Here is a 20,390-nt window from a genome sequence, read left to right on the forward strand (position 1 = left end):
GCCCTATATACATTAACTTGAAATCACTGGCCACTTTAATAATGGAACGCTAGTCACTTTAATAATGTTTACATATTTTGCATTACTCATCTCATATGTATATACTGTATTCTATCCTATTCTACTGTATCTTAGTCTATGCCGCTCTGACATTGCTCGTCCAAATATTTATATATTCTGAATTCCATTCCTTTACTTTAGATTGTGTGTATTGTTAGATATTACTTGTTAGATATTGCTGCACTGTTGGAGCTAGAAACACAAGCATTTTGCTACTCCCGCAATAACATCTACTAAACACATGTATGTGACAAATACACTTTGATTTGTTGTCAAATGTAAACACTCTTATACATACAAGTCTGTTTGCAGTCTGTCTGTCTGCATATCTTCCCCAACCCCTGTCAGTCTAAGCCAGTCTCAGCCAGGTATCCAGGGACTCTCTTTCTATAGAGAAATGACTTATGAATAATTCAGACCTGAGCTGTCGCACAGGATCTCACGCTGCGCCAGGCATGTTAGCCGCTCCCTGCACACCTGGATGAATAATAGAGTAAACGGAAACAAAGTGGAGAACAAATCTCATTGTGACTCCTCTACCCCTACCACATACATATACACACGTGAACGTACATACTGTAGGTGCACGCAGACACACACACATATATCAACGCAATCTAAAAAATATGCCCCACCTCCGCAAAAAGTACATTTTTAGCGACGCTGCTGGCAGAAGCACCTCAGCTAATGTAAGGAATGTTAGCTGACCAGATGCTTGGTGAAGATGTTAGGGTTGGAGACTGGTTAAAGTTAGTGTCTGATTTAATGTATCCATGTGTATTGTGTAGTGAAGTATCCTTATCTCTCTGTGTCTGTGTAGATCCCGTGGCCTGCATCCACCTCCAGAAGAGATGAGTGTAAATGGGCAGGGAAGGACCTCATGGTGAGTAGCTACCTCATCTTACACATCACACATCTCTCGCTCACATAGTAATGCCTTTTACACTATCTCTCCCTCCCGATGTATTGCCTTTTACACTGTCTCGCACTCACATAGTACTCACTCTCTCCCTCTTGGAGTACTGCCTTCTATACTGTCTCTTCCTCCCGAAGTACTGCCTTTACACTAGCTCTCCCTCCCGGAGTACTGCCTTTACACTAGGTCTCCCTTCGGGAGTACTGCCTTCTATACTGTCTCTCCCTCCCGAAGTATTGCCTTTACACTAGCTCTCCCTCCCGGAGTACTGCCTTTACACTAGCTCTCCCTCCCGGAGTACTGCCTTTACACTAGGTCTCCCTTCGGGAGTACTGCCTTTACACTAGCTCTCCCTCCCGGAGTACTGCCTTTTACATTACAGTGTTGGTATAGTCTGTGTGTTGTCACATGGACAGAAATCTCTGAATCTGATCATAATCCACTGGCCAAGTTAGAGACATCACATGACCATAGTCATATAGAGTCCAACCACAGAGAAGTTGACCTAGCCACTGGGATACAGGGTTAACAGTGGACAGCCAATGGACTTACAGTCACTACTTTCAACACAGGAGCAGTATCCTAACAACAGCTATGGCTTTGTCGAGACATGGGTATTTGTTAGTTGCAAATGCAGCACGGTTTCAGTCCACACAGTCAGATGGCATATCACAAGATCATTTATGTGTGTGTTTTCCTTAGTCTAAGAAGAGTCATGTCAATATCAGTGGCACTTCAATACTGTGAGTCTGGCGTGCATGAATAGCTTAGCCATGTACTGTATATTTGTCCTGTATATCTGTCTCAATACAAGCAGTACACTGTGTAAACACCCAAAGAGACACAGTTGCATCTCTCTCCTTCTGACTTTATTCTCAGATACAGCCTGGGGCCATGTGCTGCCTGCAATATAAGATCTTAGCTCCGCTGTATCTGCCTCACTGAGATCACAGGCACAGGGTCAGCTTCTGCTGAGTTTCTATAGGGCTGATTTTGAAGGGCCATCAGGTCTTTTGTGTGTATGTGCGTGTGTTTTCTGTAAACATTCTGGCAGAGATGAACGGGAAGCCCTGAAGGATGGTCTTTGTGTTTGAAGGGCATAGGAGACAAGGAGGAGAGGAAGAAAGACCACAGATGCTCTTTGATGAACTGCAACAAAGACACTTGTGAACATGCCATGGTGAAGACAGTGAAAGAGAGAAGGAGAGAGAGAAAATTGCTAATTTACTGTACATCTATGAAGAAGGGAGGGTGATACACAGGGCCAGGAAAAATAATGTTGTGCCAAAAAGTTAGATTACAGGTCTTTACGTCCAAGCTTCGCTAACTGTTACGAAACTTCCATCATACAAACTCTGTTGGTTCAGTGCATGGTTTGGCTAATGGGTTCACAATGTTAAACTTGATCTCACAAAAAACTTTAACACCATCCAAATCACACTAGCGTGAGAAACGTTAATGTTATCTGATCATCAACCAGGTAAACCACCCTGAAATGACAGACACCTCTTCAGATGACAACAAAGGCATATACAATCAACAGAGCTGCTTTCTGTTAGTGACCTACTAAAGGCAGATAAACTTAGTCATGCATTATTTGTGGTTCTTTTTTCTCTTTTTTTTCTCTTGTGATGACATTCATTTTCATATGAGGTCAGGCCTGCTGCCTGCTCAGGCAAGTGCTGACAAATCACGGGGGAAACTGTCTTCGCAGCATGGAGACACACACACACACACACACACACACACACACACACACACACACACACACACACACACACACACACACACTACACAGTAAGCTCAGACGAGGTTACAGTATGTGATACTCTTAACATTTAGTTGTTGTGGGACGTTTGCTTGTTGGTTGCAGTGCAGTTATGCATTGAAAGTCTTACTGTTGATGTCCATCATAAAAATCCTGGCTGTTTTAATACTCAGATGTCTCTGAGCCTTTCTGATCAGGAATCTGGATTGGAGAGATCATGAGTACACATGGGGAGAGGGAAATGGAGAGAGAGGAGAAGGATGGAGAGAATAAAAGATAACTGAGAATTACAGATTACTGGTCTCAATCTGAACAGCGAGTTGTTGAGTTATTACCCACACAACAGTGGATTATCTCTAAAACACCACAACCGTGACTCACTCAGCTGGCCTGGCCATGATGTCATTTGTACAGTAAAATCAATCAGGGCTGTTCCTTTTCCCAACACTGTTATTCATGTAGATCAGGTCATTCCTAAATATTCCTGGAAAAGTACTTCTATATTATACAGACAGGACAAGCCTTTAATTCTGATTACAGATGCCCTTAATTCCCTCAATTGAAATGTTTGTTTTTCTGCATAGCTCTATGTGATGTTGTGTTACGTCCAGAGAGGGTTAACCCTTTTCTCTGTCCAGTGGATCAGCTCTATAGGAGGGCCTACTTCTGATGAACAAACTGGGTTTTGACCCAAATGGGCAGGACTGGGTTTTGACCCAACAGCTTTAGACAGCTTTATCCTCTATGTTAGTTGTTTACAGAAACTGTTTATCTCCTGGCAAACCCATGCTATATAAAATGTCTCTCTTTCCCTATCTCCAGAGGGAATGCGCTAACTTCATCAAGGTGTTGCAGCCTTTTAACCAGACCCATCTGTATGTATGTGGAACTGGAGCCTTCCACCCTGTCTGCGCCTACTTGGAGGTGGGGAAGAAACTAGAGGTATGCCAACCGGTAATACCCTATTCAGCCATCTGTCAGCTTACTGCAGTTATAGCTCTAGTATTCTACTATTTACTAACCAGTATGAACCTTGGTAGAAGAAAAGGGGAAGGGGGATACCTAGTCAGTTGTACAACTGAATGCATTCAACTGAAATGTATCTTCCGCATAGGGCATGTCATGGTTCTGACTGATTCAAGTCTTGTGTGAGCTACAGCTAGTGTATTAAGTATTAAGAAAAATAGTATTAAGTATAAATAGTATTAAGAAAAACTCTTCACTGAAATGTGATATTATGGTTTTGGGTTTCGATTTAAAATCATAAGCCGTGGAGTGTGAGGTAATCTCTCGTAACGATTCGGTCATGGCCTTAGGAAAAGTTTTATTCATTCAGTAAATGAGGTGGAAAATTAAACAGAGTTTCATCGTTTAGAGGTTCCCAATTCGCTGTGTGTGTGTGTGCGCGTGTGTGTGTGTGCGTGTGTGTGTGTGCATGCGTGCGTGCGCGTGTGTGTGTGTGTTCTATGTCTCCTCTCAATGTTAGTGAGTCAGGCTTATAAATGTGTTTCCTATTCATTAGGCTGCAGTCATTTTCAGAGAATTAGAGAGGGAGAATAGCTCTGAGAATAGCAGTCTCCTCTCTTTACTGCCCTGACTGTGGCCCCTGGTTAAAGTGACTCTAGGAGAAGGTAAAACATCTAATTCTGAAAAAATAGAGAGATTTTTTTTCCAAGACGCCAACATCATGCGTTGATGTCAATAGGACAATACAATAAACTCTGAATTCTAAATGCTCTTTATGTTGACCTATTTTTCATGTAATAGGACAGTGTGTTCAGGCTGGAGCCCCTGATAGAGAACGGTCGAGGGAAGAGCCCTTATGACCCCAAGCTGCTCACAGCGTCCATGCTCATCGGTGAGTGACCCAAACAAACAAGCATACTCAACTTTTTTTTAAGGCACCAATTTCCTCCAGAACTTTTCACCACATAAAGAGGGAGTTGTACCTCTTCTCTCATCTCCACTCATTCATTAAGCATATTTACAGCTGAGAGGAAGTGGGTGAATGACAGGGCTGGCTATATATAGTGTTCATCATTAGGAGTGCTCTACAGTGGACACCCACTCATTTCCATGCCTATGTGTAGTGGACGCATGTGTGTGTGTCAGCTTCATTTCTTCACCATGTTCAGGACCAGTCATACTTTATGACATCACATCGCTCCAACCAATAGATGGTCATTTTCCATCACCCTTTATCTCCTCCTGTCTCTCTCTCTCTCCTCTTACCACATATCCTTGCTTCTCTTTCTCACATCTCTGATTTCTCCTCTCATCCATGTCTCCTCTCTCTCGCTCTCTCTCTCTCTCTCGCTCTCTTACCCTGTATCCCTCCTTCTCTTTCTCTCCTCTTTGTCTTTTCACCTTTATCCCTCCTCTCTCTCTCTCTCTCTCTCTCTCTCTCACGCTCTATCTCTCCTCTTACCCCGTCTCCCTCCTTCTCTTTCAATCCTCTTCCTCCTGTCAGCCCTGTCTCCCTACTCATCTCTCTCCTCGATCTTCTCCCACCCATGTCTCCCCTTCTCCTCTCTTTTTCTTAATCCCCCTCCCTCCTTTAATACTCCCTTAATGCAACCACCTGGCCCTCTTAGTCTCTTCCTGTTAAATCTGACTTTCACACTTACTTGTTCTGGTTTATTATCTGATAGATGGAGGTGTTCCTTGTGAGAACACATTCTACTAGTACTGTTAAGCCTGCAACCACCACACTGTACCTGATAGACTAATACAGACACGAAAGGTCATGAGATGCACACACACAGGATACACAAACACTCACATGCACACGCACAAAACATATATTGCAGCATGCACACACACGTTCACATATACACCTGATATTGTCCTCCTCCCCTGTCCTCCAGATGGCGAGCTGTATTCTGGGACGTCAGCGGACTTCATGGGGCGGGATTTTGCCATCTTCCGTACGTTGGGACAGCATCACCCCATTAGAACTGAGCAACACGACTCCCGCTGGCTGAATGGTGAGACGGAAATAAAGATCATTCTCAGTTCTGATGTTCTCAGTTCAGTGAACTATGCTTGCATGATGAAAAACCTTGCTTGAGTCCTGAAGACTTGTGTTAGCTCCCCAAGATGATACCCAGGCTATAGCTCAGCAAGCTAACAGTCTGTTGGCATGCAGACCAGTCTGATTTAATGCATTTCGTCTCAAATTGAGACAGAAAGTGTTTCAAAGACAGAAACTAAAAAGACAGAAACTGAGACAGCAAGTTTTTCACAGAGTAAGAGAACAAAGGAGACATACAGAGAAGACAGAGAAGCGTGAGAGGGAGGACAAAAGAAGGAGGGAAAGGGAATAACAAAAATAGGCAGCATTAAGTTTAAATCCTCCATGATTGACATGGCTGTAGTGGGGGAGTGGTAGCAGACACAGTGGCTCGATTGCAACAAACAGGCAGAACCCAACACGCTCCTGAGGTTATCGCTGGATTTCTTAAAACGCTACAAATGGGAAATTACATGCACCTGTGGCCTAAACTAAGCTGCATTGCAACGAAAAACCCACAAGGATAGACCAGCAGATCAATTGATCTCTCGCTGTTACCATGTCAAGTGATTATGCCAATGAGTGTATGCGGACAGCTAGTCTAGATTCTTTACTCTTGCCCCCAATGAAATATCGAATCACTCTGTGTGCAATATATCACGACTCAGGATATGACCCAGATGCAGACACAGGAGGCGGATAGTTCAATACTATTTATTATACAAAGGGGCATGCAAAGGGCAGGTCGAGGGCAGACAGAGGTTTGTAATCCAAGGCACGGTCAAACAGGGACAGAACGGCAGGCAGGCTCAGGGTCAAGACAGGCAGATAGGTCAGATCTGGGAAGACTAGAAAAACAAACTTGAGAGCAGGAGAAACGGGAAACACGCTGGTAAGACCTGACAAGACAAACTGGCACAGACCAACAGAAAATGCAGGTATAAGTACACAGGAGATAATGGGGGAAAATGGGAGACACCTGGTGGGGGGTGGAGACAGGCACAAGACAGGTGAAACAGATCAGGGTGTGACAGTGCCCCCATCCTCCTCCTGATGGCGCAACCTGGAGTCCTAACCGGGCACATAGCTTGTTGACCGGGGTGCCGGAACTCAGTGATGAGGGCTGGGTCCAGGATGTTCCTAGTGGTAACCCTGCACCTCTCCTCCAGGCCATAACCCTCCCCGTCAACCAGGTACTGGAATCCCCTGCTCGAGGTCGAACATTCAGGAGGCGCCTGTATGCAGGTTTGGCCGTCGATTGGTTGGGGGGAGGGGTGGGCCTGGAGCCACAAGACAAAGGGCTATGAGACAGAGGTTTAATTCCTAGACACATAAAAAGTGGGATGTATAGTGGGGCAAAAAAGTATTTAGTCAGCCACCAATTGTGCAAGTTCTCCCACTTAAAAAGATGAGAGAGGCCTGTCATTTTCATCATAGGTACACTTCAACTATGACAGACAAAATGAGAAAACAAAATCCAGAAAATTATGGTGGAAAATAAGTATTTGGTCAATAACAAAAGTTTTTCTCAATACTTTATATACCCTTTGTTGGCAATGACAGAGGTCAAACGTTTTCTGTAAGTCTTCACAAGGTTTTCACACACTGTTGCTGGTATTTTGGCCCATTCCTCCATGCAGATCTCCTCTAGAGCAGTGATGTTTTGGGGCTGTTGCTGGGCAACACAGACTTTCAACTCCCTCCAAAGATTTTCTATGGGGTTGAGATCTGGAGACTGGCTAGGCCACTCCAGGACCTTGAAATGCTTCTTACGAAGGCACTCCTTAGTTGCCCGGGCGGTGTGTTGAGGATCATTGTCATGCTGAAAGACCCAGCCACGTTTCATCTTCAATGCCCTTGCTGATGGAAGGTGGTTTTCACTCAAAATCTCACGATACATAGCCCCATTCATTCTTTCCTTTACACGGATCAGTCGTCCTGGTCCCTTTGCAGAAAAACAGCCCCAAAGCATGATGTTTCCACCCCCATGCTTCACAGTAGGTATGGTGTTCTTTGGATACAACTCAGCATTCTTTGTCCTCCAAACACGACGAGTTGAGTTTTTACCAAAAAGTTATATTTTGGTTTCATCTGACCATATGATATTCTCCCAATCTTCTTCTGGATCACCCAAATGCTCTCTAGCAAACTTCAGACGGGCCTGGACATGTATTAGCTTAAGCAGGGGGACACGTCTGGCACTGCAGGATTTGAGTCCCTGGCATGGCGGCGTAGTGTTTTTTTTACTGATGGTAGCCTTTGTTACTTTGGTCCCAGCTCTCTGCAAGTCATTCACTAGGTCCCCCCGTGTGGTTCTGGGATTTTTGCTCACCGTTCTTGTGATCATTTTGACCCCACGGGGTGAGTTCTTGCGTGGAGCCCCAGATCGAGGGAGATTATCAGTGGTCTTGTATGTCTTCCATTTCCTAATAATTGCTCCCACAGTTGATTTCTTCAAACCAAGCTGCTTAGTGTGACTGTTTAAGGTTGTGGACAGGTGTCTTTTATACTGATAACAAGTTCAAACAGGTGCCATTAATTCAGGTAACGAGTGGAGGACAGAGGAGCCTCTTAAAAGAAGAAGTTACAGGTCTGTGAGAGCCAGAAATCTTGCTTGTTTGTAGGTGACCAAATACTTATTTTCCACCATAATTTGCAAATAAATGTATTAAAAATCCTACAATGTGATTTTCTGGATTATTTTTTCTAATTTTGTCTGTCATAGTTGAAGTGTACCTATGATGATATTTTTAAGTGGGAGAACTTGCACAATTGGTGGTTTACTAAATACTTTTTTGCCCCACTATATATGGAGGGTGCGGGGCAACAGAAGACGAACAGCAGAGGGGCCAAGGATTTTAGAGATGGGGAAGGGGCCTATAAAAATGGGGGGAAAGTTTACGGGACTCCACCCAGAGGGGCAGATCCTGAGTGGACAGCAATACCCTCTGCCAGAGATTATAGCGGGAAGCAGGGGTCCGGTGGTGGTCCGTCTGTCACCGATATCTGGAGGTGGTCTTGAGAAGGCCGGGCTCTCTTCCAGGTACGACGACAGTCGGATGAACATGTGGGCAGAGGGTTTGTTGACTTCTTGCTCAGGGAAGAGCAGGGGCTGAACACTCAAAAGGCCAGTGGCCAAGCAGGGAAGGGTGTTGTGGGAATATTCCACCCACACAACTTGCTGGTTCAGGTGGTGGGGTTGGCCGAGACGAGGCAATGAAGAGCCGTCTCCAGGTCTTGATTGGCTCGCTCCAACTGGCCATTAGACTGGGGATGAAAGCCAGAGGACAGGCTGGCTGATGACCCAATGAGGGTGCAGAACGCCATCTAGAACTGGGACCAGAACTGAGGACCCCGGTCAGAGACCATGTCGCCTGGAAGTCCATGGATCTGGAAGACGTGCTGCACCATGAGCTGGGCAGTCTCCTTGGCTGAGGGCAACTTGGGAAGGGGAATTAAATGGCCAGCTTTGGAAAACATATCCACCACCTTTAGGATTTAGATTCCCATCTGATGGAGGGAGACCAGTGACGAAGTCCAAGGTGATATGAGGCCAGGGGCGGTGAGGAACCGGTAGTGGTTGAAGGATGCCTTGCAGAGCTTGCCGCCGAGGGCCTGTGCAAACACGCAGTGTAGGCGGCGAAGAACTCTGAGACGTCAGGAACCATGGTGGGCCACCAAAAACGTTGTCGGACGAAAGCCAAAGTCCGACGGGAGCCAGGATGGCAGGTGAGTCTGGAGGAACGGGCCCGTACCAGGACCGGAGAATGGACAGAGTCCGGGACAAACATCCAGTTAGCATGTAGGAGATTTAAGGAAATTTAAGTGAGTGAATAACAGCCTTGAGCCTGCCTTGAATTGAGGCACTAGGCGGTTCAGACACATTCCAGATTCTTATGGTCAGTCCGACACTAAGAATTGATGTTCCGCCACCTCTAACCAGTGCCTCCACTCCTCCAACGCCATCTTAACTGTGAGTAGCTCGCAATTTTTCACATCATAGTTCCTCTCAGCTGGATTAAGACAATGGGAAAGGAAGGTGCAGGGATGCAGATTTTAGTCCTGGGCAGAACACTGGGACAGGACAGCCCCTACTCCGACGTCGGAGGCGTCGACCTCCACCACGAACTGATGGGACGAGACCGAGTGGATTAAGATGGGAGCTGTAGTGAAACGATGCTTGAGATTTGAGAATGCCCGGTCTGCTGTTGGAGACCATATGAAAGGAACCTTGGGAGAGGTGAGTGCTGAGGAAGGAGGAAGCCAAGGTGCTGCAATGCCGGATGAAGCGGCGGTAGAAATTAGCAGATCCCAGAAAATGTTGCAACTGCACTCTGGATGTGGGTTGAGGCCAATCCACCACCGCTCTCACCTTGTCAGAATCCATCTGAATATTTCCTGTACCGATGACGTATCCTAGGAAGGAGATGGTGGAGCAATAGAATTCACGTCTCTGCTTTAACAAACAGCTGGTTCTCCAGGAGATGCTGGATGAACTGTTGGACACGGAGGACGTGCTCTTGAGCTGACTGGGAAAAATGAGGATGACTCCAAGGTAGACAAACACGAACGGGTTCAACATGTCGTGGAGCACATCGTTGACAAGGGCCTGGAACACTGCGGGAGCGTTGGACAATCAGAATGGCATCACTAGGTACTCGTAGAGCCCGCTATCCATGTTAAAGGCTGTCTTCCATTTGTCTCCTGCCCGTATCCTACCAGGTGTTCCGAAGGTCCAACTTCGAGAAGATGGTAGCCCCCTGGAGAGGTACAAAAACTGAGGAGATGAGTGGTAACGTTTTTTAACCGTGATATCATTAAGGCCCCGGTAGTTGATACACGGACGCAGGGTTTTGACCTTTTTCTCCACAAAGAAGAATCCTGCAACAGCAGGGGAGACAGATGGACGAATACTCCCTGCCGCAAGAGAGTCCCCAATGTACTTCTCCATAGTCTTGGTCTCCGGACCCGACAGGGAATAAAGTTGTCCCCCGAGGTGGTGTAGTACCCGGGAAGAGGTCGATGGCGCAGTCGTAGGGTCGATACGGAGGAAGAAATGCGGTGCCTTATAATGCCTTATTGTAAACCTTCTGGAGGTCCTGGTACTCCGCAGGAACAGCGGAGGGATCCGAGGAAACCCCAAACCCCAAAACCATGGGTACATAAGGGGATTCGATGAGTAGGAACTGCATAGACTCACTGGCATTACCTGACACTTGCAGGTTGATAGGAACCGTATTGTGGGTTACTCTGCCAATAAAGTACCCATCCAGCACAGTGACATGCAATGGAATGGAAAGGGGTTGTGTGGAGATACCCAGCTCCGACACTAGGGGAGTGTCCCAAAGTCAATGAGCACCCAGAGAAATTGGGACCGGTCACCCCACAGCAGGATGGCATGAAGATGGGTACGAGTAATGAGCAGATTGGAAACTCCCCGTATGGCTCACCAGCGTATTCATAACACTGATGAGCCTGGTCTTTTAATGGACAGGTTGATATGTAATGTCCTGAAGTACCACAATACAGACAGCTCTTGGTGCTCAGTCTGTGCAAGCATTCAACAGGAGACAATCCTCCCCAGTTGCATGGGCTCCAGAGGAGATGAGTCGACTGCCCTCTGAGATTCCCGAGGAAATTCGGGCGATGTCGGATTCTCTCGGCCCTGTAGACTTCAGGAACTTCCAGGATTCTTCAGAGGCGAGGTGGGAATCATGGATGAGCGAGTGTGGCCAGGAACAGACCTCCTCTCCCTCCTACGTTCCCGTAGCCACCCATCGATCCGTATGGTTAAAACTATGAGAGAGTCGAGATCCAATGGCAGCTCCCAGTCTGCGAGCTCATCTTTAATCACCTCTGATAATCCATGAAGGAATGTGTCGAACAGGGATTCAGGGTTCCAGGCACTCTCGGCTGAAAAAGTGCCAAAATCCACTGCGTAGTCTGCCACACTACAGGAGTCTTGATGCAGTTGAAGAAGCTTTCCAGCAGCCTCTCATCTGGACAACGGAGAATCAAACACCTTTCTTACCTCTGCCACAAATTCCAGACTGAGACAAACGGTTGATTGTTGCTCCCACACCACCATAGCCCAGGCAAGTGCTCTCCCAGACATGAGAGTTATCAGGTACACTAATTAAGAAGGCTGCAGCTCGAAGATGAGGGAGCACTGGGAGAGAAACTCCTGGCAGGAAAGCCGGGGTAGGCTGGGGAGAAACGCTGATGATTACTGAGATTCTAGAAGGTTACCGTAGTGGCTTTCTGCCTGCTTGGGAGCAAACAGCGTTGCGGAGCTGGCCCGAGTCTGCTGGGCCAGTCATGGACAGTTCGTACTATCACGACTCAGGATATGAACCAGATGTAGACACAGGAGGGGGATAGTTCCATATTATACAAAGGGGCAGGCAAAGTGCAGGTCGAGGGCAGGCAGAGGTCCGTAATCTAAGGCAGGGTCAAACAAGGACAAAACAGCAGGCAGGCTCAGTGTCAGGAAAGGCAGATAGATCAGATCCGGGAAGACTAGAGAACAAAGTTGAGAGCAGGAAAAATGGGAAACACGCTGGTAAGATCTGACAAGCCAAAACGAACTGGTACAGACAAAGAGAAAACGCAAGTGTAAATAAATACACAGGAGATAATGGGGACAAATGGGAGACACCTGCGGGGGGGGTGGAGACAAGGCAGGTGAAACAGATCAGGGTGTGACACAATAATAGTGTTAAACATTCTTTTTTAATGACTACCTCGTCGCTGTACCCCACACATACAATTATCTGTAAGGTCTCTCAGTCGAGCAGTGAATTTCAAACACAGATTCAACCACAAAGACTAGGGAGGTTTTCCAATGCCTCTCAAACAAGGGCACCTATTGGTAGATGGAGAAAAAAAGACATTGAACATCCCTTTGAGCATGGTAAAGTTACAACAAAGATACAGGCGTCCTTCCTAATTCAGTTGCCAGAGAGGAAGGAAACTGTTCAACGATTTCACCATGAGGCCAATGGTGACTTTAAAACAGTAACAGTTTAATGGCTGTAATAGGAGAAAACTGCAGATGGATCAACAACATTGTAGTTACTCCACAATAATAACCTAAATGATTAGAGTGAATAGAAGGAAGCCTGTACAGAATAAAAATATTCCAAAACATGCATTCTGTTTGCAATAAGGCACTAAAGTAAAACTGCAAAAAATGTGGCAAATAAATGTACTTTACGTCCTGAATACAAAGTGTTATGTTTGGGGCAAGTCCAACACAACGTATTACTGATTACCCCTCTTCATATTTTCAAGCATGGTGGTGGCTGCACCGTGTTATGGGTAGGCTTGTCATCAGCAATGACTAAGGAGTGTTTTAGGATAAAAGGAATAGAGCTAAGCACAGGAAAAATACTAGAGGAAAAGCTGGTTCAGTCTGCTTTTCAACAGACAATTAGAGACATTCACCATCGGAATTGGAAACGAATAAAATAACAAGAATTGACTACACTATCAACAGTAGTATTCCATTCATACAGCATGTCGATAAATTGCCACAATAGATTTCGCCCTGTTAGAGGAATTCTAAATTCCTCTGTATTTTTCCCAATCAGAATTCAATACTCTGTCAATGCATTCTAAAGGGATTATAAGACCCAGTATTTTTATAAGAATGGACAGAGCCCCGGTCTTAAAAGTCAGGTAACAGCGTTTAATTCAAGAGAGTACTGGTACATACAGATTTTTCCACAGGTTATAAACGGAAAATGACGTCAGCGTTTTCTAAATGTTCTATCTCTTCATGACACTAGTAGAGAGGCCCTATAGTTCTCGAGCCTTCCCTCCTCGCCTGAAGACAAGGTCAGTCATTGTAAATCAGCATTCTAGACAGTCTGGAGATAGTCCGTCCCTGCCATCTGGAGATAGTTCATTCATTTGTACAAAGGAACAGACCGTCATTGTTACTAAACTCCTGACTATATTATATAGAATTGGGAATGTGAGCAAGAGAGAAAATTCATATATGTACAGTACATAATAGCATTTGGACTTGTCAGTCCTGATTGAAATGTATACATAATTAGTCATCATTGATAAAAATTCCCTTAACATATCCACCCTTTGATTAAATATTATACATTCAAACACACATTGTAGTTATATTGTACTATTGAAAAGCCCATTTCTATTTTTATTAGAGATATTTCTTGTCATCAAAACATCACCTAAACATAACCCAACACTTGCATTCGCCATAACTGTTTCTCAGGTCTACATCATAACTCTTCTTATCAGGATTTTCGTTACAATCTTCATTAAAAAAACAGTCTAATATTGAGATGGGATACAACCTAGCCTCCCTAAACATCAAATGGTCTCATCAAATATAAATTCCCCACAAATAAAAGATCCAGATTCGTCCACTTGTTCTGTAGACATGAATTCAGTCCTCCACGGGTCAGAACCTGGAATCGGCCCATACCGCACCATCTATTGTCATAGATTTCTCCAGAGTCCTGGAAATAAGGCCTCATACACAGGGAATTAGACAACAGCCCCCTAAAACTAAAACAGTCACACAGGTGAATGTAGCCCATAACACAGTGATCATAACATTTTTCCATTTTCCAAACGTACTATCAAACCCAATCAGTCAGAGAAGTATCCACCCCAGAGTTTTCTGCCAAACCGTGAGCCAGGGTGGTCAAACCAGCTGAGGCTTCGGGCACTGATTCATCCGGAGCTGTGTCATTTGGGATGTAAGCACAAACATGGTCCTGATAATCACGCATACTTCTCCCTTTTCAGCCATTAACATATCTAATGCAATTCTATTCTGCCAAGCCATCCAGCTGGTTGCTTCAGTCTGTTCTGCAAAACCTTTAATAGCATCTCTGGTATACTTGTTAAAGCGCTGTTGATTATCATAAATATAATTAATCCAGTCCACGTTCTTATTGAGAGTAGACCCCCCGGAAATGCTTAACTCTAATCCTGCTAGGATCTGATTTCTTGCTTTGACTCATCTGGCACCCCCCTTGGAACCCCAATGTTATCAATGTATACTTAGTCAATAAGAGACCCGGATGGAATAGCTCTTTTCTCCCATTTGGCTATACTTCATGTCTTGGTGTTGAATGAGTGTGAAAGGCATACAATGGAGCATAATCCTGTCCAATCTGTTGGTAAAACCTCGCCCTGACATCATTTCCCAAGAGTACTGTACCGGGCCCAACGGTAATAATCTCCTCCGGTCACTGTAAAGGGAGGAACCTGGGGATTTAAATAGTGCAAATCAATACAACTGTCATTATCTGGCATTCCTGCTTTCGTGAACAGCTTTACCATACCGGCCTAAACTCCTCTACCCAGAACCGTACTAGGGTGTCGACCAAGACCTGGTCATATCCATACCACAACCCTAGATCCTCCTTCATTTCTGTTTGAAGGGTTAAGCGTATCTTTATGCAATACATCCCTCTCTCCTGATTACAATCAAAAACTCTCATCTTCACTCTACTCTACCTTCTTCCATACTGGGTGAGTGGATTCATATAGCCCTCTCTCTCCAAATGAGCTATGACCTGTGTCCACAATCAATATGGGAACCTGCACCGATATATGCCATAATGGCTCAGAGTCCTAGACTGTCATGTAGTTAGAGACTCCATTTTGGTCTACATAAAACTCCATTGGGAGATCCTTCCCAACCTCTACTCTAACTTCCTGTCTACCCAGATCTAGGGATCTCTTATGCTTTTTTTGGAACAAAATCCTCATCGTCTAAACCATGGGTCGAATTACTTAAGTAGGACGTGCTGTATCAGGAATATGTCACCCACAATAAAACAGTTCAGACGAACAGCTTCCATGTGAAGCCCCACCCTCTCCCCGAGAACACATCACTTAGCAAGAGCCAGACACATCTTCACTTCTATGAACAACAACAGGGATGAAAAGACAGGGAGGGTTTTTTCATTCGAGAGATGGCCCCCGGAATTCTGTTAATTCCAGTTCTCCTCTCGAACACTGTTTATTGTTCGACAGTGTTGTGGTGTCTTACCCTCCCGCCGTGCAATATGAATCCGGGTAGCTCTTTCAGCTAGCTGTCACCAGGAGTCCTTGGTATGGTCCCCCCAACAAGCCTCTGGGACTGGATTGAGTGACTTCACCTGTAGTTCACCTGTAATGCATAAAATCCTGGACATACAGGCTTGGTTAACAAACAGTTTCTCATTTGTTCTATCTGATTATTAGCTAATAATTTTTTAGATGTTTTATTAGTTAATTATCCCGTAGGTCACCTCCTATCCTAGAACACAATTTACCCATCCCCCTTTGTTACCTGGCTCTCCCGCTACCATCTCCCGCTAGTTTCCGACACTTCTTTTGAGGAATTTCTAAACAATTCTTAACGTTACTTAGCTATGGTATTTAATCACTTACAGTGCCTTGCGAAAGTATTCGGCCCCCTTGAACTTTGCGACCTTTTGCCACATTTCAGGCTTCAAACATAAAGATATAAAACTGTATTTTTTTGTGAAGAATCAACAACAAGTGGGACACAATCATGAAGTGGAACGACAGTTATTGGATATTTCAAACTTTTTTAACAAATCAAAAACTGAAAATTTGGGCGTGCAAAATTATTCAGCCCCTTTACTTTCAGTGCAGCAAACTCTCTCCAGAAGTTCAGTGAGGATCTCTGAATGATCCAATGTTGACCTAAATGACTAATGATGATAAATACAATCCACCTGTGTGTAATCAAGTCTCCGTATAAATGCACCTGCACTGTGATAGTCTCAGAGGTCCATTAAAAGCGCAGAGAGCATCATGAAGATCAAGGAACACACCAGGCAGGTCCGAGATACTGTTGTGAAGAAGTTTAAAGCCGGATTTGGATACAAAAAGATTTCCCAAGCTTTAAACATCCCAAGGAGCACTGTGCAAGCGATAATATTGAAATGGAAGGAGTATCAGACCACTGCAAATCTACCAAGACCTGGCCGTCCCTCTAAACTTTCAGCTCATACAAGGAGAAGACTGATCAGAGATGCAGCCAAGAGGCCCATGATCACTCTGGATGAACTGCAGAGATCTGAACTTTTTGGCAACAATGCAAAACGTTATGTTTGGCTTAAAAGCAACACAGCTCATCACCCTGAACACACCATCCCCACTGTCAAACATGGTGGTGGCAGCATCATGGTTTGGGCCTGCTTTTCTTCAGCAGGGACAGGGAAGATGGTTAAAATTGATGGGAAGATGGATGGAGCCAAATACAGGACCATTCTGGAAGAAAACCTGATGGAGTCTGCAAAAGACCTGAGACTGGGACGGAGATTTGTCTTCCAACAAGACAATGATCCAAAACATAAAGCAAAATCTACAATGGAATGGTTCAAAAATAAACATATCCAGGTGTTAGAATGGCCAAGTCAAAGTCCAGACCTGAATCCAATCAAGAATCTGTGGAAAGAACTGAAAACTGCTGTTCACAAATGCTCTCCATCCAACCTCACTGAGCTCGAGCTGTTTTGCAAGGAGGAATGGGGAAAAAATGTCAGTCTCTCGATGTGCAAAACTGATAGAGACATACCCCAAGCGACTTACAGCTGTAATCGCAGCAAAAGGTGGCGCTACAAAGTATTAACTTAAGGGGGCTGAATAATTTTGCACGCCCAATTTTTCAGTTTTTGATTTGTTAAAAAAGTTTGAAATATCCAATAAATGTTGTTCCACTTCATGATTGTGTCCCACTTGTTGTTGATTCTTCACAAAAAAATACAGTTTTATATCTTTATGTTTGAAGCCTGAAATGTGGCAAAAGGTCGCAAAGTTCAAGGGGGTCAAATACTTTCGCAAGGCACTGTATCTATGCCTTTCTTCATTTAATTTTACTTTATATGTGCGTGTACTTCTATAAATTTGCAATTTACCATTACTAAATCACTTTTGTTCCTTTTCTGTCTGACTATGTGTGTGTCTCTTTTATGGAAATCTTATCAATAGCTTTGACTTTTGGATCAGATATTAGGTCTTACCTTACAACTATAAGCCCAGGGTTTGTAAATCCCTAGTTAATATCTTATTTTCCGGTTGTGTCAGAGGGCTTTTAAAGAACGCTAATAATCGTTATCTCACGCCACTAATTGTTAGACTTCCCTCGCGCATGGAACTTTCCTGTCTATAGATTTGGCTTTTATCTAATTTCTTTAGATTTAGGTTCCCTCTCCTCCTTATTTGGATATTTCAGTAGTATTAGTTGAATCGGAACGATGATCAATACTGCCACAATTCAAATGACCAATCCAGTTATCTTGCGCATTCCCTTCCTGTCTCCCCACGCCCAGTATTTGTACAAGATCACCATCCTATCCCCCAGCACCTATTTAATATCCCGTCTTAATCTCGGGCGGGTGTGCCTCTCATGATTAAGTTTAGTTTATTTACGGTAGTGCACATTACCACAGGTTATTTTCGAACCTGCTTCAGTGTATATTGGTTATACAAAACCCAGTGTATGTTGGTCATACAAAACCCTGTGGGAATTGCAAAGCTCCCATTATTGATGAATTCTGAAAATCTTTGAAAATCTTTGAACATCAATCAAAGAACTCAAATCCGTGAATAAAGGCTACTGACCTGATGCCGACTGGGAAAAGCACTGTTCGTTTGAATCTGTCACCTATCCTGTATTCTGTGGTAATACGCAGGCCTGTAATTTAACCTCAATTCGGAGGCCAGGTCTTTTTTTAGCAAACGGGTCAGAACCCGTCCGTGCACGCTTTTCGGCGTACTACCTCCAGATAACAGGGAGGGGTATTTAGATCCGGCTCGAAGGACCAATTGTTAGAGGAATTCTAAATTCCTCTGTATTTTTCCCAATCAGAATTCAATACTCTGTCAATGCATTCTAAAGGGATTATAAGACCCAGTATTTTTATAAGAATGGACAGAGCCCCGGTCTTAAAAGTCAGGTAACAGCGTTTAATTCAAGAGAGTACTGGTACATACACATTTTTCCACAGGTTATAAACTGAAAATTACGACGTCAGCGTTTTCTAAATGTACTATCTCTTCATGACACTAGTAGAGAGGCCCTATAGTTCTCGAGCCTTCCCTCCTCGCCTGAAGCCAAGGTCAGTCATTGTAAATCAGCATTCTAGACAGTCTGGAGATAGTCCGTCCCTGCCATCTGGAGATAGTTCATTCATTTGTACAAAGGAACAGACCGTCATTGTTACTAAACTCCTGACTATATTATATACAATTGGGAATGGGAGCAAGAGAGAAAATTCATATATGTACAGTACATAATAGCATTTGGACTAGTCAGTCCTGATTGAAATGTATACATAATTAGTCATCATTGATAAAAAATTCCCTTAACACGCCCTTAATAGATTTCTCCCTTAAATCGCCCTTAGTCTGCTCATAAAGTAGGACTAAGTTGTTCCGATGATACTGTAACACCAACCAGAGGGCGAAATGGTCTTGAAAAATATTGGCTGCAATCAAGACTAAAAGATAACCTTGACATCCACGTCAGGGAACGGTTAATTTCGGCCAAATGTTGGTTGCAATTGAGATCAGCTGTGCGGGTGATGTTAGCATGTATTGATGGTTTAATAACGATAAATCAGCTGATGATAATCTAGTGGCTTCCGATGGTTGCAATTGGCCCACTATGCGTTTTACTGGGGAAGAAGTTTCTGATTCCCATTTCATAATTTCTTAAATATTATATATTTTTGTGTAGATCCCAGGTTTGTGAGTGTCTATCTGATCCCAGAGAGTGACAACCCCGAGGACGACAAGATCTATCTGTTCTTCAGAGAGAACGCTATGGATGGGGAACACGCAGGGAAGGCTACACACGCACGCATCGGACAGCTCTGCAAGGTACTGTACACATTCAGAACACAAACACATTCAGACACCTCAGACTAAAACAGCTCCCTCTATCTCAAACAGAGTTGATGAATGACAGTGATTTCCATAATGGATGCTTTCCTAACCAGTTACCTCTCTCCTCTCAGGTAATATTTAGGTTTGTTGTGCTTGGTGTGGTTCTCTTATTGAGGAAAACCTGAGAGAGAGAGGTGGTTTAAAAATGACACTGGAGCCAGAGAGAGAGAGAGAGAGTAAATAACAATGGTGGTACTGTTACAAAATGGTTCTTCAGCTGTCCACGTAGGAGAACCCTTATTGGTTCCAGGTGCAACCATTTTGGGTATAACCCAAAGGTGTTATATACCTGGATCCTGAAATGGTTATTCAAAGGGTTCTCCTATGGGGACAGCCAACATCTTCTAGATTGAACCTTTTTTTCTGAGTGTAGGATGATGGCTGGTATTGGCAGAGACTGGTGTCTCCTCTGTCACCCTTTAGCCTGCCCAACACACACAATTACACACACAGACACAGACACGCACACACCCTCCCAGCCTGATCTCTCAGTATGTGAGGTATCTGCTTTTCTCTACTCAACACAATACATTCATTATTTATAATGCCATATCAATTTAGGCTGAGCATATTTGGGGCGTCGGTCTTAATAGACCGTCAACAATCACTGGGAGCCTGTATTCTGTCGATGTGTGCAGAAAAACAAAGTCACTTTTTATTTTGATAACGTATTATGAGAA

At 44.3% G+C, this 20,390-nt stretch overlaps 1 protein-coding gene across 1 annotated transcript in view; it reads left to right on the forward strand.

Moving 5' to 3' along the window:
* LOC110496116 (semaphorin-3ab) overlaps positions 1–20,390 on the forward strand; it is a 62,560-nt gene that overhangs the window by 36,484 nt on the left and 5,686 nt on the right. Inside the window, exons 3-7 of the mRNA XM_021571821.2 lie at positions 881–943; positions 3,567–3,686; positions 4,512–4,602; positions 5,612–5,731; positions 19,502–19,644. Of these exons, the coding sequence (XP_021427496.2) occupies positions 881–943; positions 3,567–3,686; positions 4,512–4,602; positions 5,612–5,731; positions 19,502–19,644 (537 nt within the window). The remainder of the gene's footprint in view (positions 1–880; positions 944–3,566; positions 3,687–4,511; positions 4,603–5,611; positions 5,732–19,501; positions 19,645–20,390) is intronic.

The sequence above is a fragment of the Oncorhynchus mykiss genome, chromosome 2 (assembly GCF_013265735.2).
Source record: "Oncorhynchus mykiss isolate Arlee chromosome 2, USDA_OmykA_1.1, whole genome shotgun sequence".
NCBI classification, from domain to species: Eukaryota; Metazoa; Chordata; class Actinopteri; order Salmoniformes; family Salmonidae; genus Oncorhynchus; species Oncorhynchus mykiss.